Genomic DNA, 24,209 nt, shown 5'->3' with positions numbered 1-24,209 from the left:
ACCGTGCAGGGCTCATGTGGCAATTTACAGGGCTCGGCGCTCCAGCAATTGCCAGTGCTACAGTAGTAGTGGTGGTGGTGGCTGGAGACCATAGGCCATTTTGATTCTCTGGGCCCTGGGCTGTTGTTCTTTTCTCCTTCCCTCTCTTCTCCCCCATCATCTGGCCTGGTAGGACATGACTAAATTTCACAAGTGGCCCTAAATGGATTATAGCAATGTTTCTGAGGTGGCTTCAAAGAGAGGACTTGAGAACTTAAAAGCATTCAAGAGCAGGAAATTATGGTAAGGTTCGTGAACAAAATAAAGACTGGCACACAAACATCAGAGTGTTTAAGAGCTGGCTGTGAAGAGAGAGGTCTTTCAATGGAAGCAAATGGTTTTTACCCAAATGAGGGAAAGTTTAGAGACTAGCAATGTCCACTGAAGTCAGCAGAAATATTCCCACTGTCTTCAAGAACATTAGATCAGTCCCTTATATCTCAATCCAGTAATGCATATAACCACATGGGTAACTACCCACAAGACTTCAGTGAAACTGTTCATGCACTTCAAACTTAGTATAATCTTATCTAGTTTGTTGAATTGTGGTTTTAACAAAGTTGTTTTTGCTCTACTGAACATAAGAATGGCTAGACTGGGTCAGACCAAAGGTCCGTTTAGCCTAATATGCTGTCTTCCAACAGTGGCCAATGTCAGATGTCCCAGAGGGAGTGATCAGAAAGAGGTAATCATGAAGTGATCCCTCTCCTATCATCCATTTTCAACTCTGACAAACAGAGGTTAGGGACACCATTCCTACCCATTCTGGCTAGTAAATATTGATGGTTCTAACCTCCATGAAATTATCTAGTTGTTTTTTTGAATCCTGTTAAAGTTCTGGTCTTCACAAAATCCTCTGGCAAGGAGTTCTGGATGTTGACTATCTGCTACGTGAAGAAAAGCTTCCCCTGCTATCTATTAGTTTCATTTGATGACCCCGTTTCGTATGTTATGGGAACAAGTAAATAACTTTTCCTTACTCACTTTCTCCATACTTATCTTGATTTTCTAGACCTCTATCATATCTCCCCTTTAGTCTCCTCTTTTCTAAGCTAAAAAGTCCCTATCTTTTTTGTTAGAGACAGAGGAAAGCTTTGTGTGTTGGACACAGAGCATCTTTCCCTCCTTCCCACATAGGTGACACAGTAGCATTGGGAACTAAATTCAGGCAACCCCATATGTCACCAGCCTCCCTGGAGGTAGCGGTCTTGAAAAACAAGACAATGACAAAGATAAGGCTCACAGAGGAAAAAAATGTGGGAAGCTTCTGATTTCAAGATAACTTGTAGTTTGGTAATGTGTATTCTCCCCAGACTAAAACCTAAGATCAACTCTGAAAAGATGCTGGCCTCAGGAACAAGATTGAGGGGAGTGGGTTGTTATCACTCCTGCTGATACCCAAACTGACAACAGCTAGCCTACATTTACAGCAGTATGTAGAGTGCAAACATGACATGTGAAACGGGAATGGGTATAAACTGTAGTGTAAATAGTAAGACACAACTAAGGTGAGAGGAGTACAGCCACTCCCCAAGTGACGAACAAGTTACGGACCAACTAGACTAGGGTTGCCAGGTATCCGGTATTCACCCAGACAGTCCGGTATTTTTGCCTCCTCTCCAGTAAAAAATTCCAGAAAATACCGGACACCTAAGATGTCAGGTATTTTCTGAATTTTTCCCTGGCCAGGAGGCGAAAATGCTGGGCAACCCTACAAACACTCAGTGCCCGGCCTCCCTCCCCCGAAAGCTCCCCAGCCCCCCGAACCCAGTACCCATGCTTACCTGGTTCTCAAAGGCTGCCTGCACAAACTGGCTGCTGGCCAAAAGACCTAGGGGAAACAATGCTTCCCCTGGGTTTTAGTGCTCAACCATTCCCCTGTCCCTATCGTTGCACTCACTCTTAAAGGGGATATGCTGTTTTAATGCTGTTTTATTTTTATTTTAATTTTTTTTGGTGCTTAATAAGTCCTTGGAGTCCCTCCCCCCCCCAAACAGAATTTTTCCGTGTGTTTTTTTTTTTTTTTTTGGTGGGGGCGGGGTGCGTGTGTGGTATTTTTGTTTCAACCATTTGGCAACCCTATACTAGACCGTTTGTTGTTTTTAAGTTTTTTCTGTTTCAGAATCGCTCCTTCTGAAGCTTATCTACTCACTGTCTTTTTTTTTCTTCCTCTCCTTCAATTTTTTTTCCTTTCCCCCCTCCCTCCTCCTTTTATTTATCCTTGGATCTGGACTGCCAACACTCTGGTCATCTGAAGAAGTGGTTGTACCCATGAAAGCTCATCATACCATCTGCATGTTTTGTTAGTCTTTAAAGTGCTACCAGACTCTTTTTTTTTTAAAGTTTTTCTTGTTACAGACTAACTCTGGTACTCCTCTGAAAATGTTGGTATTTTTAGCAGTCTCCTTCCCAGCAGAGCTTTTCTTCACCTTAGTGAAAGGCTCTGGCAGTGGGGAGCCATAAGTGTAGACTTACCATGATGCTCACAGACAAAGAAAGACACAGGGATATAATAAGCATGCTGGGGCTCTCAACCCAACGGTTACATTTAAGTAAGGAAATGGGCATATAGAACTTTTTGTTGTATTAACTCATTTTTCTTCAGTGCTGTGTTGCCTTTGGGAGTTGTTTTTGAATCATTGTAATCAGCAGCTGCCACCAGTGCCTGGAGAAGGAATGTTTACATGTGCCAGACCCCGTCAGACCTGTCGGATTAACATAATTGGTAAATGGGGGGAGGGCTACAGCCCACACATCTGAGATCAAATGTATAAGTGGTTAGAGCATATGGTTCAGTTCAAACACCAGGCTTCAGGGACTAAAAGGGGTAAAAAGTATGGATCACCCGGTAACTGTGGCACTAAGAAACCATAGCAAGGTGGACTTCTGGAAGTTTGATGTGAGAGAATACATCAAAGCATCTGGGCACTTGGGATGCCTGTGGTACTGGTTTGGGGATCTTGATGTCTAGATTGTGGAGTCCCTCTGCACAAAAAGGATGTCAGACACAAGATCTGCTTGTGGGCAAGACTCAGCACTAGTGAGACCCAGAGCTGGGAACAGTGATGAGTCATTTATCCATACTCAAAAGGATTTAGAAGCACATGCATTTCAGTAGTTGGATTCAGCCACAACGGACTGGAGACTGGTTAGGCAAAAGAATGGGGCCAGATTGTGATGGAGGTTCTTGCTCAGTTGTCTGCTATAAATTTTCTTGAACTTTTCTCTGAAGCGTTTGGTACTGGACCAGATGGACCCCTAGTTTGATCTAATATTACATAACAAGGATGGTCCAGTGGCTAGTTGGGACTTTGGGGGCCTACGCTAATGTATTGGCTGTGGCCCAGGCTTCCTATATGATCTTGGATGCGTCCTTCTGTCCCAATTCACCATCTGAAAATTGGAAATCTGAGTACTTCCCTACCTCACAGAGGTCTAGTGAGATAGATAAGAACATAAGAACAGCCATATTGGGTCAGACCAGCAGTCCATCCAGCCCAGTATCCTGTTTGCTGACAGTGGCCAATACCAGATGCTATACAGTTGTGAAGCACTTAAATACTACAAAGAGTGCCACATAAATACTTAAGATAGATAGCAATATCTATATTCTTATCATTTATTGGTTCATTTGGAATTTGTGTTACTATTCACATAATTGTGATTGACTTTAGAGGGATTACTTGTGTAATTTAATTTTTAGTTTTTTCTATGGTGCAGGTATTTTGCAGAGCACTCTGGACTGCAAGTGATTATAAGTGCCCTACTGAATATGCTCTAGAATCTAACCACAATGAAATGTACTAAGTACAGAATTTTAAATATACAGTAAAACTCCATTGGTCCGGCATTTGATGGTCCGGCACTCCTGATGGTCCAGCACCATCAGGAACCTGGAAGTGCTCCGTGCAGCTGGACCATTGGAGCTGCTCTGCTCCCAGCTTCCCCGATTCAGCCGCTGCTGAAACTGACCAGTGACTGACTCCAGGAAGCCGGAGGCAGAGCTGCTCTGCCCCGGCTTCCTGGAATCAGCCCCAGATCAGTTTCAGCAGCAGCTGACTTGGGTAAACCTGGGACAGCAGCTGGGGTGCTGCCGAGGTGCGGTGCTGTGGGGACCAACCCCGCAGCGCCCCAGCTGTTCTGTCGCAGGCATCCCGATTCAGCTGCTGTTGAAACTGACCAGCGGCTGACTTCAGGAAGCCCGGGGCAGAGCTGCCCCGGCTTCTTGGAGTCAGCCGCTGATCAGTATCAGCAGCAGCTGACTTGGGGATGCCTGGGGCAGAGTAGCTGGAGTGCTGCCGGGTTGGTCCAGTAGCACCGCTCCTTGGCGCTGGGGGACTAACCCGGCAGTCCCCCAGCTGCTCTGCCCCAGGTGTCCTGATTCAGCCGCTTCTGAAACTGACCAGCGGCTGACTCCAGGAAGCCCGTCCTGGAGTCAGCCGCTGATCAGTTTCAGCAGCGGCTGACTTGGGGACACCTGGGGCAGAGATGCTGGGGTGCTGCCGGGTTGGTCTCGCCACGCCAAGGGTCGGCGCTACCGGACCAACCCGGCAGCACTCCAACTGCTCTGCTGCAGGCGTCCCCGATTCAGCCGCTGCTGAAACTGACCAGCAGTGGCTGAATCAGGGACGCTTGGGGCAGAGCCAGACTATCGGAAGGGGGGGCTATGAGGGGTGGCATCCCCCCCACCCCACCCTACCCCAGACCCCTCATAGGCCCCCCCTTCCTATAGTCCAGCATATCTGATAATCCGGCACCCCCTGGGTCCTGAAGGTGCCGGATTATTGGATGTTTATTGTAATTCTGAATTTTCTGCCTATTACCATTTTGTAAATTAAGTGGTGTTTCTATTCCTGGTTAAGTAAAATAATCAAAATAGTATTATTTAATGTCTTTGAGAGCCACTCAGAGAAAATAATAATTGGTTAAGTATTTAGGGGACTTAAAATATATGTATTTGTCCAGTTGCTTTATAATGAAAATATGTATCAGTGCTTTTATTTTTGCCTGAGTGATTGTAATAGGTTTGTTATATAAATACGGATTTTGGCAGGGATACTGTGTTAGCTGTGCATAGAAATGATCCCCCAAATTAGACCAATCCTTACATAATGAACAAAATGCTTGCCATATTTTAATTCAATGTCAGTTCTGTGTAGGGGGAAAATCATTTATAAAATGCTAACTTCAATTTCTCCTCCACCTCTTGCAAATTAAAAATATCAAACTAATTTTAAAAAATTAATAAATGTTGTTTTTCTGTTGGTGAATATCAATGGAGTAATAGAGTTGACTTTAACCGTCCATAGTTTGTGTGCGTGGTGTTATGTACAAAGAACTCTGCCAAGGTACCTAAGTTTTGACTGCCACATCCCCTGCTGTTATAGTTCTAGGCATCTCTTCAGAAGAGACTGCCAACAGCACTGATTTGTTCCAAACTGAGTTGTAACTTTCTGTGTGCACAAATGGGGACTAAGAAGAGACCACCAAACATATTTAACTTGTGACCTAAGGCAAGGCTTGAACTCTGATTTCCGTAGTGAAATGGCAGTTGCACTAACCTGCTGTACTACTCAGCTGCATATACGTATGTTTTGATTTTGCTACTGAATGAAACCCTGTTTTCTAAGTGTCAGTTGAGAATATTTTTAGTCATTTAAGATCCTCAAATTAAAGAATTAGAATGAAAATGTTGATAGAGAGCAGTTGAAGTGTCATAACTCAGTTATAAAATGAAATAAAAGTGTATGGATTTGTGTATATACATATTCTAAAAATGGTAAATTGCCATATGTGTATGAAAATAAACCACACACAGACACACACACACGATATTCTCTCACTTCAGAAAGCCTGCTATGAATAGCAACAAATATGGTATAAGAACATCTAACATAGATAATTAAAGTGTAATTAAGTTTAAATACCTTGGTGAAGAAATATAAAAATATTTAAATTCAACATGCTAGTACACTTGCAGTTTTCTTTTATTAGGTGTGAAATCTAAGAATCCCCTGCCAACTCTTGAGGGCTCAGTCCAGAATGTTGAATTGAAGTACTGCAGCACATCATTGGTCAAATGTGCCTCTGGGACCGTGGGATCAATAAAAATTTGCGCCAAAGCCCCAGGTATGTGCAGCTGGACCATGTAAAACTTTATTGCCTGTATAGGAGAATTGGCCTTGCTTTTTACAAGGAGAGTTACTGAAACAAGAATTTACTCATTGTTCCTATGAATCAGAGAGGGATTTTTTCGTTCAATGTTTTTTTTATTGTGCCAGGTTGATACATCATGTGCATAGTGCATTCAATTTTGATAATAAATGAATAAAATTAAAAAAAAGTGTTGGATTTTGAATTAAAAAACAGTCTAATAACATTGTAAAATGTATAGGAAAAGTGGATTTTATAAATAATATAGTACATTTATGTTTTGCCCCACTTTCTAAATAGTTAAGGTTATGGTTTTTTTTAAAAATTTTGTCTCCTTTTCAAATAAGACACAAGTAAAATTTTCAGTTCGGGAGTTTTTACAAGGTTTTGTGGTGTAATGACTCTTTACTGCTTTTAGTGAAGAGATGTGTATACAGTAATTCAATCCATACAAATACCTTATGTAATCAGTGTTTAGAGCTTTTTAAACGTAGTAATTATAATTAAATGTGATTTTGGAATTCCCAAGTGATTGTTGAGATAAGTGACTATTTTATTAGTCAGGAGACAGTAATTTACAGATTATTTAATGAGACTTGTTTGGTTCATCTGGCAACATTATTTTAAATTCTACTGCATATAAAAATTTGCAAAATAAGTTTATAAGGAAGTTTTTTTTACTATTAACAAGTATTAGTTAATGCTCCTTTGTATTTTGTCTATACTTGTGCATTTAATAACTGTCCTAATCAGGCTACTGAAAGCTAATGTTGAATTAGCTTGTAATAATATGTGTAAAAAGTTTAACTTTTATTTAGGTGATGGTGGAAAAGAGAAGCTGATTCCTTTAGTTCAAGGCCCTTCTGACACCAGAGACCTACACAGCAGCAAATGGCTCAATGAAAGTAGAAAGCCAGAATCTCTCTTAGCTCCAGATTTGGTAGCTTTTACAATCCAGAGTCCACAGTATATGGATTACTGCCATAATTCTGGTAAGTGCAGAACTCTTGTTAAGATGGTATCGCATTACATTTTCATATCCAATGTAATTTTTAAAGAGGGTTTTGATATAAAATGTGCCAAATGCCTCAGTATCTGTTTCAGATACTGCACAAATTATAACGTCAGTCTAGTTCACACTGAAACATAAAAACAAAACATACTACTGTAATATATATTCACTTAGGCTTCGTCTACACTGCTGGTTTTGCCGGCATTGAGTATGCAAATGAGGTACAGATTAGCATATCACCTTGTCTCATTTGCATAATTTATGCACAAAGTTTTTGTGCAAAGGGTTTTCATGGAACGAAAAATAGTGTGGACGGGGTTTTTTGTGCAAAATCCCCATTTTCTGCAAGATCCTTATGCCTCACGTAGCCTTAGATAAGGCATGCTTAATTGACTTTGCTTTGAAAAAAATATATACTGTCTTCTGCCTACATTTTTTAGTTTGACAAAATTCATGTTGTAGATGTTAATTTTATCACAGTTTCATATTTAACTAAGGTTTCATATACAGAAGCACAAGTTAGTTCTGAATTTATATAAGATTCAAAATGATTCCTGTAAATCTGTAGCATAAACAATTTCTATTAAAAATGAGTTAATCCAGATAGCAAAGGAGTGTCAATGTTGGAAACAGTTTGGAAACCAGACATTTAGGCTTATCTATCTTGCTACACTGCTATAAATGTAGAGGGTAAGCAAGTTGAGGTTTTCTGAAAAGTTTGTGTAGGACTTAAATTTGCTGTTTTTAAAGGTTTGGTAATGCCTGTATAGATATGAGCCCTCATGTGACATGTTCATGAATTCTGTGGTATTTAAACAAAATATTGGCAACTGGTGGTCTGTTTAAATGGATATTGTCAGTGTGAAATCCAATTAGTTAAAAACAATTATATAAAAGCAGTTTCTCATACTGTATCTGGCATTACATCTCCCTGCTAATATGTGTTGATGTAGTAATCACATTTTCCTATGTTTAAAATGTTGTTCTCACCCTTGATATAGTTTTAAAGATCAAAACTAATGATATGGTTAGCTGACAAATGTACTAATTGTACCAGGGAAATAAAATTAAATGCACACACAGCACTGAAAAACAAAAATACATTTCTGTAAGCACAACGTACACATGGAGGCTATGCCAAGACCCCTTTGAATATATTGTCTTGTGTGCTGTTTTTTTCTTCTTCGCTAAATTGTCCGTTTAATAGCACTGTAGCCATATTTTAAATATTTATAGTAAGATTTTTATAATGATTGTTAGGTATTTCAATTTCTGCAATGAGCAATTGCTTGAAGCAGTCAACATTCAGACATCCCCTTTTCTTTCCTTTAAAAAAGCTTCTGAACATCTACCTACTCCTCAGCAGTTTTCTCACTTTAGTGACTGCATACCCTTCTACATATTCATGGTTCTTATCCCTGACATTTATATTGTTTTATACCTTTTCTTTTCCAGTTTCTCAGTTTAAGGAGCTGATGTTTGACTAACACACACAACTCATTTTAAAGGACTGTATATACCTATTCTCATTATGTAAATTATAATTATTATTTATAGTATTTAAGTATACTTTAGATCACCATGAAAAAAGTTCCTATTAATATTTGAGCTTTTATAAAAAAAATTAACTGATTATTGGGAGATAACATTTGATAGGATGGAAAATAAAAAAAAAAGAGCCAGATTTATGTACATGGACATGGAGAGGCTCATTATAGTGAGGCAGGAGCAAAATAAATCCTAATAAGGAGTTATGGTAAATGTTTCATAATTATTCTTGTCAATTTCAGTTAACAGATCTGTAAGTTTATAATGCTACTACAAATCAAGTAGCCAGTTTCATTCTTAGCAAATTGGAGGTGCTTCAGAGAAGAGCCAACACAATGATTGAAGAATTGCAAAACATGCTTTGTAGCAATAAACTTAGAGTTCAATCTGTTCAGTTGACCAAAGAGAAGGTTAAGAGGTTTTTAAGTATTTACATAGAGAACAAATATTTGATAATGGGCTATTCAATCTAGCAGAGATTAGTATAACACAACCCAATAGCTCAAAGTTGAAGCTGGACAAATTTGGATGGCAGTAAGAACATTTTAGCAATGAAGATATTTCACTATTGGAACATTTTACCAAGCTTTGATGTATATTCCATCACTGACCATTTTAAAATCAGAATTGGTTGTGTTTTTAGAAGATATATTCTAGAAAATAGTTTGGAGAAGTTCTTAAGGTTGTGTTATACAGTAGGTCAGAATAGATGATCACAGTACAGTAGCCCATTATTCTGTCTTCAGAATCCAGAAAACATTGAATGGCAGCTAAAGAGCGTGCAGTGCTGAAAATGGACAATTTTTCCTCTTCCTTTTCCTTTTGGAATGAAAGCCATGACAGCTACATATGGACAAAGTATTTGTTTTCCATTTATGAGTGTATAAAGGGTGTTATGAACATCATCTGAAGCTGCTGACAAGAAACCATTAAAGCTAATTTGGGTAGTTTGAGAGCTATAATAGGTTTAAACTGAGTTTGGAGGAGGAAAGGATATTGAAAGTTTATGATGCAGTCAATTTAGAAGAATAATGGTGGCTGAGCTCTCAGTGTGTCCACCAGTGGCCAAGTCCTCCTCATCTAACTCTGATGAGGTGGTTGTGGGACCTTCCAAGGCCAGCCCTTTAGGGAGCATCAAGCCCTTCTCTGGCAGGTGGCTGAAAACTCAGAGGTTGAGAGCGGAGCAGAAGAACACACTTTTCAATGTCCTCTTGGCCTCCATGCCCATCCAGGTTGCTCTGTCTGCTCATGATGAGGTCCTCAAGATTGCCAAGGCACTGGGGTAGGTGCCGTCCTCCCTCCCACCCACCTTAAAATGGATTGAGAAAAAATACTTCGTGCCAGCCAAAGGTTTTGAGTATCCTTGGGCTCACAGGTTGTGATGCGGCCAACAAAAAAGACAAGCAGATCCCTACCACCGCCTCTGCTCCTAAAAATAAAGAAATGTGAATGGGAAATGTGATTTATTTGGCAGAAAAAAATGTTAAACAGCCAGCATACAATTCTGGCTGGCAAACCAACAAGCCCTTCTGGGCCAATATAATTTTAATCTTTGGAACAGTCTTAGAAAGTTCCAAGAATCCCTTCCTCAGGATCAGGCTCCAAAGGTTGACACCTTAATGGAGTAAGATACTGTGGCAGCCAGATGCTCTCTGCAAATGATGTCGGATGCAATGGACTTGATGGGAGTGATGCAGTTCCTGGCTCCAAATGGCAGGCCTCTCCCAGGAAGGAGATGCAGACCTCTAGTCAGAACCTCTGGCACAGTGGGGCTGTTCTCTGACCAGATGGATACCCATCTACATTGGTTGAAGGACACTAATTTGCATGCATTCCCCTCAGGGAACTAGAAAGCCTTTCTGTCCTCCACCGCTGTAGAGACCTTGGCAGACCCATCAGTAATCTGCAAGATGAAGAGACCCTGGGTTTAGCCATCACCTTTCTTCCTCACATTCACCAGCTCATTCCTGACCTGCTGAACACCCGGAGGCCAAAAGTCACCCCACCAGATCTTTCCCATCTTTTCCTCAACCATCTATTGCCCTAGCAGCTTGACTGGGTCCTGGACACAGTAGCTCAGGCTACACCCTTCAGTTTGTGGATAGCCTTCTTTCCCATGCCCTTGCTTCCATGTCCGGGTTCAGAGATCTCTCACCTGAACAATTCCTGGTTCAGGAGATCATGTTCCTGCAGTTGGAGGCTGTGGAAGCGGTTCCTCTGGAAATGGAAGGAAGAAGGTTCTACTCTTAATGCTTTCTAATTCCTGTAGGGGTTAATTGCGGAAGAACTTTGTACATGCAAGTTTAGTGGTGGTGAGGCTTGCCTTCTTTCCCCCCTTTCCCTTTCCCGTACGTCTAATGAGCCAGAAGCAAGTCTTTGGAAACATAGGCCATTTAAGATGAGCATTGTTGCCAGTATAGCAAGAACAAATACAAGATAAGGGTAAAGGGCAAGAACGCATAAACAATTCTGTTTACCCTAACATACTGATCACGTAAACAAGGCCAAAGAGCAAGTAGAACTAGATCAGAACCAGATTGATAACTAACAGCTAAGTAAGGAGTATCCCCTGGAAATTTATAAACTGCCACAAACAAGGCAGAGAACTATATTTAAGGCTGCACCAAAGCACAGCAATTTGGACCTCACCGATGGACTTTGGGTACCAGTGCTTCGGAAACTGAGACAACCTCCTACTTTGTCCGTAGCCGACTCGGGATCCCCAGCTAGCAGGAAGGGATGTAAGATATGCCACTTCTTTATGTTGCAGTTCTAGTTAAGGGGTGCAGCTGTTAGCTGTCAGGAAATAAACTACTTGTATTTGACAGATACCTGTGTAGCGTCCTTTGTACTTTGAGAATCCAGTGTCGGACCTGAGACTTACTCTTGCCGGCAACAATTCCGAAGGCCAAAAGAGGCCTGAAACCCATCCTGGACCTGTGTGGCCTCAAAAAAAAATCTCTCCGAAAGTTGAAGTTTGTCATGATCTCTCTGGCCCTCCAATATCTCTTTCCATTTCATGGCGCTACCCTTTGGTCTGTCCTCAGCCCAAAGGATGTTCATGAAATGTGTGGCACTGGAAATGAGCATCATACCTCAGGCATCGAGTCCATTTCTTTCTGTATCTTGATCACTGTCTCATCAAGGGAGGTTTTCGGAAAAGGTTCAAGAGAAGCTTCCATTTGATGCGTTCCCCCTGAAGTGGGCTGAGCCTGTTAATAAATATAGAAAAATCAATATGGATGCCGGTCCAGCACAGAGAGTTTATTAAAGTAGTTCTCAATGCCATGAAAACAAGGGCCTTCCGTCTGGAAGCATGCGTTCAGGCCATGGCGACTCTGCAGGTATTGCTAAGGCAAAAATTTCCAATAGCTGTGCATAGGGGTAAGCATACACCTAGAATGGAATGGACATGAGCAACAGTTAGCAAAGTTAGGTAATTTGATGTTTCTGCCTAGATAGGGAATCAAATTCTGAGATTCACAACTAGTGGAGTAGATGGACTGTTTCTGAAATGGGTGTACATTGCTAAGCAGAAACACTGCACAGTTTAAAAAAGAGTTACTATTCATTTGGAAGTACGTACCAAAAGTATTATAAGAATGAATAATAATTAATAAACACTACAATAACATTTCTTTCTATTTGCAACTTAATGAGTTGCTGGTGGGAGAATCAAGAACTTATAGAATTATTATTAAATTACAGTGATTGTAACCTAGTAGACAAACCTGTGTACCTAGTAGACTTGGTAAAGTGATTTTTACAAAAATATTAAGAGGAAAAGGGAGATCTGTCTGTCTGTCATCTGTTTTAACCATTTCTTAACAAAGACTGATTCTTTTTGTGTGTATTTGTATTTCCACAAAAAAGTGTGACAGGGCAGTATCAGTTTGCCTTGTGCAGATATCAAATTACTTTCTAATATAAAAATACCAGTTAATTTTGATTTTAATTTTGATTTTGTTAATAACAGTTCTGGCCCGTAAATGTAACTTTATATGTTCATAGAATCATAGAACCATGGAGCTGGAAGAGACCTCAGAAGGTGATCAAGTCCAGCCCCCTGCTCTAGACAGGACCAATCCCAACTAAATCAACCCGGCCTGGGCTTTGTCAAACCGAGACTTAAACACCTCTTGGGATGGAAACTCCACTACTTCCCTAGGTAACCCATTCCTGTGCTTCACTACCCTCCTAGTAAAATAGTTTTTCCTAATATCCAACCTTGACCTTTCCCACCACAACTTGAGACCATTGCTCCTTGTTCTGCCATCTCTCACTACTGAGAACAGCCTTTCTCCATCCTCTTTGTAGAACTACCACTTAGCTGGTTGGTCCCCAGACTGTAACAGTGCTTGGGATTCTTCTGTCCCAAGTGCAGGTCTCTGCACTTGTCCTTCTTGAACCTCATCAGATTTCTTGTGGCCCAATCCTCCAATTTGTCCAAGTCACTCTGGACCCTATCTCTGCCCTCAAGCGTATCTATCTCTCCGCCTAGCTTAGTGTCATCCGCAAATTTGCTGAGGGTGCAATCCATCCCCTCATCCAGGTCATTAATAAAGATATTGAGCAAAACTGGTCCTAGAACCGAACCTTGGGGCACTCCGCTAGAAACTGACCGCCATCCTGACATCACACCGTTGATCACTACCCGTTGGGCCCAGCCATCTAGTCATCTTTCTACCCATCTTGCTGTCCATTTATCCAATCCACATTCCCTTAACTTGCTGGCAAGAATATTGTGGGAGACCGTATCAAAAGCCTTGCTAAATCAAGGTATATCACATCCACTGAGTTTCCCACGTCCACAGAGCCAGTTACCTCATCATAGAAGCTAATCAGATTGGTCAGGCATGAATTTCCCTTTGTGAATCCATGCTGACTATTCCTAATCACTTTTCTCTTTTCCAAGTGACTCAAAATGGATTAATTAAGGATCCCTTCCATGATTTTTCCAGGAACCGAGGTAACACTGACCGGTCTATAGTTCCCTGGATCGTCCTCCTTCCCTTTTTTGAAGATGGGCGTTACATTTGCCTTTTTCCAATCTGGGATTTCTCCCGACCTCCACGACTTTTCAAAGATAATGGCCAGAGGCTCGTCAATGACATTTGCCAACTCCCTCAGTACCCTCCGATGCATTAAGTCCGGACCCATGGATTTGTGTACATTTAGCTTTTCTAAATAGTTCCTAACCTGTTCTTTACCCATCAAGAGCTGTCTATCTTCATCCCCTCTTGCGTCACTTAGCGCATTTGTCTGGGAGCCCACCTTATCCGTGAATACAGAGGCAAGGAAAGCATTGAGTACTTCATCTTTCCCCATATCATCTGTCATTAGGTTACCTACTTCATCCAGTAGTGGCTGTGCACCCTCTCTGATCACCTTCTTGTTAACATGCCTGTAGAAACCTTCCTTGTTATCCTTCACATCCTTAGACAGTCGCAATTACATATGCGCTTTCGCCTTCCTGATAACCCCCTGGCATTCTGGAGCTATACATTTAAACCCCTCCCTGGTCAGTTGTCCAAGTTTCCACTTTTTGTAAGCTTCCTTTTTGTGCTTAAGTTCACCAAGGATTTCCCCTGTAAGCCAATCAGGTCTCCTACCATGTTTGCCTCTCTTGCTACGCATCGGGATGTTTTCTTTCTGTGCCTTACATAAGGCTTCTTTAAAATACTGCCAGCTGTCCTGGACTCCTTTCCCCTTCATGTTAGCATCCCAGGGGATTCTGCCCATCAGATCCCTGAGGGAGTCAAAATCTGCTTTCTTGAAGTCCAAGGTATGTATTTTACTACTCTCTTTTCTTCCTTTGGTCAGGATCCTGAAATCTACCATCTCATGATCACTGCTTCCCAGGTTGTCACCCACCTCCACTTCCCCTATTAGTTCCTCCCTGTTTGTGAGCAGAAGGTCAAGCTGTGCACAGCCCCTGGTCGGATCCTTCAGCACTTGTGTCAAGAAGTTATCCCCAACATTCTCCAAAAACTTCCTGGATTGCCTGTGTACTGCTGTATTGGTTTCTCAACAGATGTCAAGGTGATTAAAGTCCCCGATGAGAACCAGGGCCTTCGATCTGGAAGCTTCTCTCAGTTGTCCGAAGAAAGCCTCGTCTACCTCATCCACCTGATTCGGTGGCCTGTAGCAGACACCAACCACAACATCACTGTTGTTGTTTGCTCCTTTAAACGTAACCCATAACCTCTCAACAGGTTTTTCTCCCTCTTTATACTGTAGTTCAGATCAATCATAGTGCTCTCTTACATATAGTACAACTCCTCCTCCTTTTCTCCCCTGCCTGTTCTTCCTGAATAGTTTATACCCTTCCATGACAGCACTCCAGTCACGCGAGTCATTCCACCAAGTCTCTGTTATCCCAATTAAATCCTATATCTTGGACTGGGCCTGGGCCTCCAGTTCTTCCTGTTTGTTGCTCAGGCTTCTCGCATTAGTGTACAAACACCTGAAATAACCAGTTGATCACCCTGTCTTCTCCATTTGAATCAGGGGTCCTCCTTTGTTGCTTGTTCCTCTTTGCATTTCTTTCTGGTATCCGATTTTCCCATTCCCCTCAGGGTTTTGGTCACCGTCCCCCGATGAACCTAGTTTAAAGCCCTCCTCACTAGGTTTGCGAGCCTGCCTGCAAAGATGCTCCTTCCTCTCTTGATTAGGTGGATCCCATCTCTTCCTAACAATCCTTGTTCCTGGAACAGAGTCCCATGGTCGAAGAAACGAAAGCCCTCTCTGCGACACCACCTGCGCAACACGCATTTACATCCTCAATTCGACGATCCCTGCCCAGTCCTTTCCCTTCCACAGGGAGGATGGACGAGAACACCACTTGCACTCTGAATTCTTGGATCCTTCTTCCCAGTGCTACATAATCTGCAGTAACCCGCTCAAGGTCATATCATTAGTTGCCACATGGAGAAGCAGGAAGAGATAGCGATCCAAATGTTTGATCAATTTGGTAAGCCTCTCAGTCACATCCTAAGTGCGAGCTCCCGGTAAACAGCACACCTCTCGAGATTCCAGGTCCGGATGGCAGATGGATGGCTCAGTCCCTCTTAAGAAGGAGTCCCCCACCACCACCACCACCCGTCGTTTTCTTTTGTGGGTGGTTGCCGTGGAACCCCCATCCCTAGGATTAGGTATGCCATGCCTTCCAATAGATGGTGTTCCCTTCTAGTTTCTTCCTTGTGAGGTCCCTTCCAAAGCATTCAGCACTTTAGAGCCTGTGGAGAGAGCCTGAAAGCGATTACTTACCTCTATAGCATTGGGGGATTCCCGTGTTGGCCTTTTTCCCCTTCTAGAAGTTACATGCTGCCAGTTCTCTTCCTGGTCATATACTGCCCTCTCTGGCTCTTCTGCCTGCCATGCTTGAAGGATTAAACTCTGCCTTCTATCAAGGAAGTCTTCATCCTCTCTGATCGAGCATAGGGTTGACACTTGGGTCTCCAGTCCTCTAATTTTTTCCTCCAAAATGGCGACCAGCTTGCACTTCGTGCAGATGAAATATGTTCTTTCTTCTGGGTGGAAGACAAACATGACACATTCTGTGTAGGTGGTAACAGCAGACTTATCACCATCCATCGCTGCTGTCCTGGAGAAGGGATTTTAAAAGAAAGGCAAGAGAACCTCACCCCCTTCCCTCTCCCCTTCTAAATTCCCTGTTAGCACTCACCTGTTCGCAAGCTCCTTGGTCGCTTGCCCACTGACTTATAAAGCCCTGGAGTGCCTGAAAGTCCCTACCAAGGCTCAGCCAATCAGCAGAGGCTTCTAGAATTCAAACTTTAATTAGAAGCCAACAGTTTCCACCTGCCAATCACAACACACACTCCATGAAGGGTAGGGGGAGGGAAAAGGGGAAGTGGAGAAAAAAAAAAAGAAAAGCCTCACCCACAAAGGGGAAAAAACAAACAAAAACAACAACAAAAAAAGAACACACACCAACCCTCACTCACAAACATAAGCTCAGCACACAGCAAGAGAGCCCCAAACATAGCGCACACTTCCCTCAAGAGTCCTGTATCTGCTTCTCCTTAACCTGGAGAACTCCCTCTCTAAACTCTCTGTTAGCACTCACCTGTTCACAAGCTCCTTGGTTGCTTGCCCACTGCCTTAGGCCATGTTAACACTTTTAATTGTGTTTCTAAAATCTGTTATCTATTACTAGATTGCTGAGTGTTTTTTTTAAATATCCTTTAGCCCTGCGAATGTCTCTGTAGTGTTAGTGCTTCCTCGCCATTGTTTTGATTGCAGTATACAATAATGTAATGATACAGAAAGGGGATGACTGGCAGGATTTTTTCAGTTAAGGAACTAGTGTTTGATAATGCCTTCTGATCTCTATTTGAAGTAGCTTGGATATATTGACATCCAGAGCAAGGTGTGAAGTCTATTAATTTCATCTGGCTTTTGAAGACAGATGAGGGACTTGGAAAACGAATGGCAGTGTTAGGCCATACCCTACCAGCTAAATCAGCACTACTGCAATTAATTCTAAAACGTCAGTTTACTGGGTCTGGTGAAGAAGATATGCTGAATCAGTGAAAAAGTGCTCTCCTGTTGATGTCCGTTCTCCACCTCCCTAAGAGGTGAAAGCTATGATTATGGTAGATTGTGCCTGTCTAAATAGCATGGTGTAGACATCACTCTAATTCGCTCTAAATTACTCTACTTAGTTATGTAGCCAAAGTTGATTTAAAGTATTACTGTAGACCAGCGCTTTCTGTTGAACGAGCGTCTATAGGAAAGATGGTGTGAGCTGAATAAACTGTTTTGTTATGTGCTATAAAATAATTGACAAGGCACTCAGAGTCTATGTATGGATACTCTTTATTACTTAAATTTGAAGAAAATACACTTATAAATATAATTAGCAAATGTTCTTCTTTGAACTGAATTTATTTATTTTTTTAATACTATAGTGGTGAAGCAAGAAGTAAATCATGTTATTTTTGGGATGATTTGAGATAAATTAGTCCATCCAGTGGACAAAAAACAAATTGATAGTGAAAGATTTTTCTAGTTTTATGTGGAAATAATTAATAGTAGAGAATAAAAATTTTCAAACCATTTTAAATGTTTATTGGGAATTGGTAGTGCCTCATCTTAAAAGTTACTTTTTTCTTACATTTTCAAGCATTTTGAGACACTTCTATTTAAAAGTATTTTTAATAACTGCATACTTTCACAAATCACTGAAAGCAAATTACTCTGAAATGGAATATTAATATGTATGTGTATGTCTCAGCTTCCAAAAATCCTATGAAAAAGAATGCACTGAAATGAACAAAAAGTGTCATAAATTATAACTCTGCAGTAATGTTATTCAATACTTTTCCTACTATGCAAAGGTTAATTTTGTTCAGTAGGGTCAATTGGAAAGGAAAGGGTGGGCTTAAAATCCAATTTTGTGCTTTTTTTTTTTTTTTAAGCCCAAGGGTTTAAATGAAGTTATCAATAACATTTGTTTTTCTGTTTCACCACTCTGGTCTGGAATAGTGTAAATTCTATCAGAAGTCAGTTTTTAAAGTTAGAAGAATGATGCTTTACACATTTTCAATATAAATATAGATGCATATCTTTGTGTAAGAGAAACTCAATGAACTGCTTGAAGATAAAAATATTTTTGGTATCACAAGTTGACAAGTAAGAAAAAAAGCTTAAATATTGTAGTAAATAAAGACAATTCACATTTGTGGTTTGGGCATAAATGCGTAAAAATTATGCCCATCTATCTTATTACATTTCCTTTCCAATCCCTGAGGACTTCACTATGTACTTTATCTATAATTGTTGCCAGTTTTCTATCCTGTTCCCACTGGGTTATGGTGCAAAAAACCTTATCCTCTCGATGACAGAGCTTGCCTGAATGATTTCATGCTCTTAGCATTTTTGTTCACAGGAATTAGGGGCAAAATGTAACTACAGCTGAACATAGCGTCTATTTTTGTAATTCTGAAGTTTAGACTTTGTTATTGGAACTAAATGAAGAGATGCAGGTGTTCTCTCCAGTTCAAGTCCTTTGGGATTTTTTGATGGTAGATGCTTGAAAAGAAAATGCATGTGTTTCCAGAGTCAAACAGCAGCTGTGGACAAGGATTTATGCTTTTCTCAGAACTAAGGGATTTCAAAATGTTACATTTAATCACATGCACAGAAAAGAGAGCAAATGTTAAAGATGTTACATATAAAACTATGGTCTAATCTTTTTACCATACCAACTAGTTGTGGGAATATAGGAACAAAGATCTTCAATCTTAATATCAACAATTTCAAAAGGATTATTATGGTTGCTAGGGCTCAGACTTTTGAGAACTGGGATTGTAGCACCAGAACATTTTTATCCTCTTAATTACATTTAAAATATTATTCTCATTATTTTACCTTTTAAAAAAAATCTTGATACAGGTAATACATGTTCCAGAAAACATGTATATAATGTTTGTATTATATGTTTGTAAATTAGATGAATTCCATTAACCTGAAGTTTTTCAAAATTGGGTTGACAACAATAGTTAAAATACATGGAGTGCGAGGCTGAAATTAGAAAAGTTTCCAAGTTACAGACCTTGCCAAATGTTTTACTGGTAGCAAGTGTTCTGTCAGTTCTGTACTTCTAATAATTTAAGATTTGTTAGTGATACTAAATGAAAAGTGCTGTCTACATGCATATTATCCATGATGAGTAATCTTATTACATGTCACATTTATACTTTTAGAAAGTGGTGACTTTCTATGTGTTAATTGTTCCTTGTTAAAAAGCGACTTTCAAAGTGTGAATAAAGTTCATTACAAAATCTTTAAACACAGAGTGGGTTACCATTTTAGCAATTATATATGACCCAGATTCACCATCTTCTCTCTAATTTTTTAATAAGGTCTGGAATTAGCCTGCTTCCCTGCTAGCTGAATCACCAGGCAATCTAATGAGCACAGCTGGGCCCATATTGAACCTTCTGATTGGCCTAAAAGCCTGATTAACCAAGGGAATCCAGAGTAAGGGTGTTAAAGAGCAGTTATTTTGCTCATCATGTAGTTGATACAATTTGTATTGACTACACAATTAGTTAATAAGGAGAGGCTCACTCTGAGACCACTACGCCTGTGCATTTTAAATGTAATAGCCCAGTGGACCTGTGCAAGCTGGGTTTGCTCAGTCCTAGCTTGCACCAGTTCCAGCAGCCCCTGTTCATGGCAGCCTGGCTGGCTGTAAACAGGGTCTGCTCCAGCACCCGGCTACCGTGAACAGGGTCTGCTTCAGCACAATCTGTACGCTCTGAACATGCAAGTTGCAGCTCCAGCTCCCTAAAAACTGAAGATTTCTCTTCCAGTACAGTGGTGCTGTCAGCAATTTTCACAGATTCCTTTATCCGTGTTATCTTCTGTTGCCACAATAAGCACTTTCCACGAAACAAGCATGAGTGGGAGCATCCACTTAGTAACAGGGGAGGTTCTGGCCTGGACTTTCCCTCTTCTAGAGAGATCTTATCTGACCTGGGCTAGTTTGAAAACCTTATGCAAGCCATGGTGCCACTTTTTGATGACCAAAGTTATGTAGCACAGCAGAGTGAGTTTCAAGCATTGTGATAGAGGTGCTGATCGATTGTCAAATTCACGATTGAATTTCAGAGCATGGTAGAAGATACCAAATAGAATAATCTAACAGTGTTATCACTTTCAACTGTGGCAAGGTCCTTACCCAGACCCCTTGCCCTGGGACCCCTTCTTTATCCACAGATCACCCAGAGACCCTCTCTTCAGCAATCACCCATATCTTTCTATTGTTTGTGCCAGCTTCCCACCACCTTCTATTTACAGAGCTTTATTTTTCCAATAGCTAACTCAGCTACCCTCTGTAGCTGGCTAGGGAGCACACTGCCACTTCCCCTCTGCCTATCTTATCTAACCCTCTGGCTAATGAGGTCCTTAGCCATTTCCATTACCCTTTCAGGCATGAGCCTGCTCAGCTGGCCTCAGTTGCCATTTTCAGCCAGGCTGTAGTGGCAGAGTCTGTCTCTCAATCTACTCTCAAAAAAGAAATCAAGGATGAGCTGGTGTGGATGGAGTCCCCACCTGACTTAGACAATCTAAGTGTTCCTTTGCATAAGGATTAATAGCTGTCTGACAGCACTGTAAAGAGCAAAGCTTAGCCTCCTGTGCCCACTCATTTCTCTGGCACCAGTTCACCAGTCACCAGCTTTGTCTCTCCAGGTTGAACTGAGTGACCATGCAAATCGACTAAGCCCAACCCAACCTTGCCTTTCGCATGTACCAAATGATGGGCTTATGCCTGTACTGTGCAAAGCCTGGATAAATCACATCAGGCTAGCCTGCAAAGGTCTGACTTGTGTCCCAGCTGGGAAATGCCAAGTCCCAGTTTCAACAGCGAAGTTTGGGCTGGGCTGGTATTTGTCCCTTCCTTCTAGTACACAACATCTATATATGTCAGCTAGTACTGTGGCAATGGCTAAGCAGAACCTGACACGTCTAAGATTCCACTTCCAACTTTAGCAGTCCATCATGACTGAAGTTCACAGGAAGCACTGGTGTATTCATCTGTCTCCAGTGATTTTATGGACTTGGACATTGTGCGAACATGTGCAGTCCCCATTAGGTATGTTAGCTATCAGTTAATTAAATAGTTGACTAACGGCATGAATTCTTAACAGTCAACTATTCTATATTCCCCATGGGTGGGTTTGGCAGCACCATAGAGCTCCAGGTGGGAGCTGGTCCATGAAGGAAGCCAGTTTAAAAAACAGCTCCCCTGGTGGACTGGCTGCTGCCACCCTGCACTGCTGCCTTGGATACAGAGGCAGCAGTGTGGGGTGGCAGCAGTTCCTGTGGGGGTTCAGACTTTCCTGGATGGAGGCGGAGGGGGAGGCTGCTCCGGCAGCAGCCCCTATTTGTGAAGGATCTCAGCACCCCATGGACAGGGGCTGCTGCTGCAAAGCAGCCTCTGCCTCTGGCAGGCCTGGACTTACTGCAGGCAGAGAATGGTTCGTGGCAGCCTCACCTGCTCCCCTTCCACTGCCTCTCATAGTGGCAACAGCATGCAGGGGCAGGTGGCATCATGGAACCAGTACCCCAGCACCATACCCTGACAGGTGGGGAGGGTTGGATTGTGTGAAAGAGTTGGTTGGATCCACATGCTTAGTGAGTGTCCTAAGCATTCAATTCAGAGTAGAGTGATTTTTCCTTATTCAGAATGAAGATCAGAAATAGAAAGTAGAGACTGGAGAGCAGAGCTACTCAACTTTGGCAGCCTTGGAGGCCACAATGATACTCACAGCACGTCAAGGATTGCAACTTAAGTGTGGTTGCATATACATGCAAATAGCTTCTTTCACACAATGCCCCAGTGCTCCCGTCACCTCGCTCTGGGGGACTAGAAACACCAACACACTGTTCCCATTTTTTCCAGCCAGCCTGTTCGATTGCATCTTTCAATGCTCACCCTGCCTGGGTGATGCTTCGCCATTGTGGAGCATGTTCCCAGTGGAGGCCATGTCTAAATGATCCCACCTGCGGGCTGCATGTTGAGCCCTACGTAAACCCAAACCGCACTGCAGTCTGCAAACAAATGGGCCGCAGGCCGCATGTGACCCACGGGCCGTGTGTTGAGTAACTCTGCTGGAGAGTTTTCTCTGGTTATAGTTGAGGTTTCTATTTAGCATGACTGTACCTCCCTGGATTTTTTCTACATTGGTGTTTGCAGCATTAGTGAAGAACCATCTCTGGTCATAACTAATGTAGAATGTAAAATCCACGTAGTTGTAGTATGCCAACTAAATTATGAGCCCCAAACAGATGTTGTAGCTGTGTAGCAAGGCCAATGTGCAATGTAGTGTGATCATTTTGGACCCCCTAAATAGTATGCATACCACAATTGAGCGACACCTTGTTTGAACATTTACTGAAGGATGATGCTTACTGCTAGCTGAATTTTATGCCTCTCTATCTGTAAACCAAAGGACAAACTCTTTCACCAGTCGGGGCACAAAAGTATCTGTAAACTTCTATCACCAGCTTTGGACAATATCCTGAGACTTTCCTTTTTGGCTATTTCAGATGAAAGTATTGGAGCACTATTTATTCAAAACCACTTGTTAATCTGAAAGTTTTTCACCAGGCTCTCTTGCCAGCAAAACAGTCACAAAACATACTTAAATTAGTGCTTCACGTTACTGGACGCTTGAATAACATTAACTACCTGTTATTGCACTATATTGAAAAATAGAGACTTCCCTCATCTATGCTGATGAGTCTCAGAAGGATAGCTGCCTTAGTCTATATCTGCAAAAACAATGAGGAGTCCAGAAGCACCTTAAAGACTGATAGATTTATTTGGACATAAACTTTCATGGACAAAAATCTACTTTGCCTTCCTCATTTTTCTTGTCCATGGAATGAAATTGGAGAACCATAGTGTTTTTCTTATCTTGCATGTAATTTGCCACTGGAATAATTTTCTTTTTCTACATCTGAGGAAAGGAAAGATCTTATATCTTCTCCAATTTACACAGGAGACGAGCCTTCTTGTGCACAAGGTCAGTGTCTGTCTCTTCCCAGCTGATAAAATGCAAAGTCATAAGGCAACTTTATGGTTGTTGTGTAACTATGGTTTTGCTTTAAGATTTGTTCTCCTGAAGTTGGAAGAAAGGCATGTTGAGTGATTAATTGCATCCTTAACAATCAAGTGTTTCACAGATATTCTGTGAATGTCATCATCTCCTCCCTTAGCTTACTTGTGCTCTCACACATTTCTGTTTAATCGTTTTGTCTTTTATGTTTTACATTATTTGTTTAAGGAAAAAGGAACAATCATTGGAGGACACGCTTGCTCTGTTGAGTAGAGAAGCAGGTGGACATGATGCTCTCTGGTCAGGTTCAGAGTCTGTTTTATTAACTGGATTCAATATACTTCTGACAAGTTTGATTTGCTTGTGTATTTTTAAAGGCAGCTTCTATGATGAAAGTATGGGTGGCCCATCATCTAAACAAGGACATTCATCCAGTAACAGTCAGTACAATTAATCTCTCTGAGATTCTTCTTTCAGCATCACAGAATTGTGTCCAGCACTGGTGATTTTTGTATTTTTCGTTTCTCTTAAAAAACACACACACACTTTTTTTTTTTTAAAGGCTGGGGAGTGTCTTTTTCTTTTTGATGTGCTCTGTAAAGGGCTTATATCCTCCATGTTGTCATATTTTGAAACATCTCTGTAATTGTAAAATTTTGAAAGTATATCACTAACATTACCACTATCACCATTTTTCATTTTGTAAAAGTATACAAACATATGCAAACTTGTATACAAATTAGATTTATAGATTAATATACAAATGGCTATTTTTGCTTAGTGATCACTTTACTGAAGCCCACCTGAAGGTGAATATTGTCATCTCTAACACACATACTGCTTAAGTATCACTGAATTACAGA

The 24,209-nt window shown here is 41.3% G+C and overlaps 1 protein-coding gene across 6 annotated transcripts in view; it reads left to right on the top strand.

Annotated features, from left to right (window-relative positions):
- VPS13B (vacuolar protein sorting 13 homolog B) overlaps window positions 1–24,209 on the top strand; it is a 1,005,617-nt gene that overhangs the window by 344,660 nt on the left and 636,748 nt on the right. For all 6 annotated transcript variants that reach the window (XM_075920304.2, XM_075920302.2, XM_075920305.2 and 3 more), the window contains 2 exons: window positions 6,034–6,168; window positions 7,011–7,184. In XM_075920304.2, the coding sequence (XP_075776419.2) occupies window positions 6,034–6,168; window positions 7,011–7,184 (309 nt within the window). The remainder of the gene's footprint in view (window positions 1–6,033; window positions 6,169–7,010; window positions 7,185–24,209) is intronic.

Source organism: Pelodiscus sinensis, chromosome 2 (assembly GCF_052426305.1).
Source record: "Pelodiscus sinensis isolate ZL-2025 chromosome 2, ASM5242630v1, whole genome shotgun sequence".
Lineage (NCBI taxonomy): Eukaryota > Metazoa > Chordata > Testudines > Trionychidae > Pelodiscus > Pelodiscus sinensis.
This window is presented reverse-complemented; position numbering and strand designations above follow the sequence as displayed.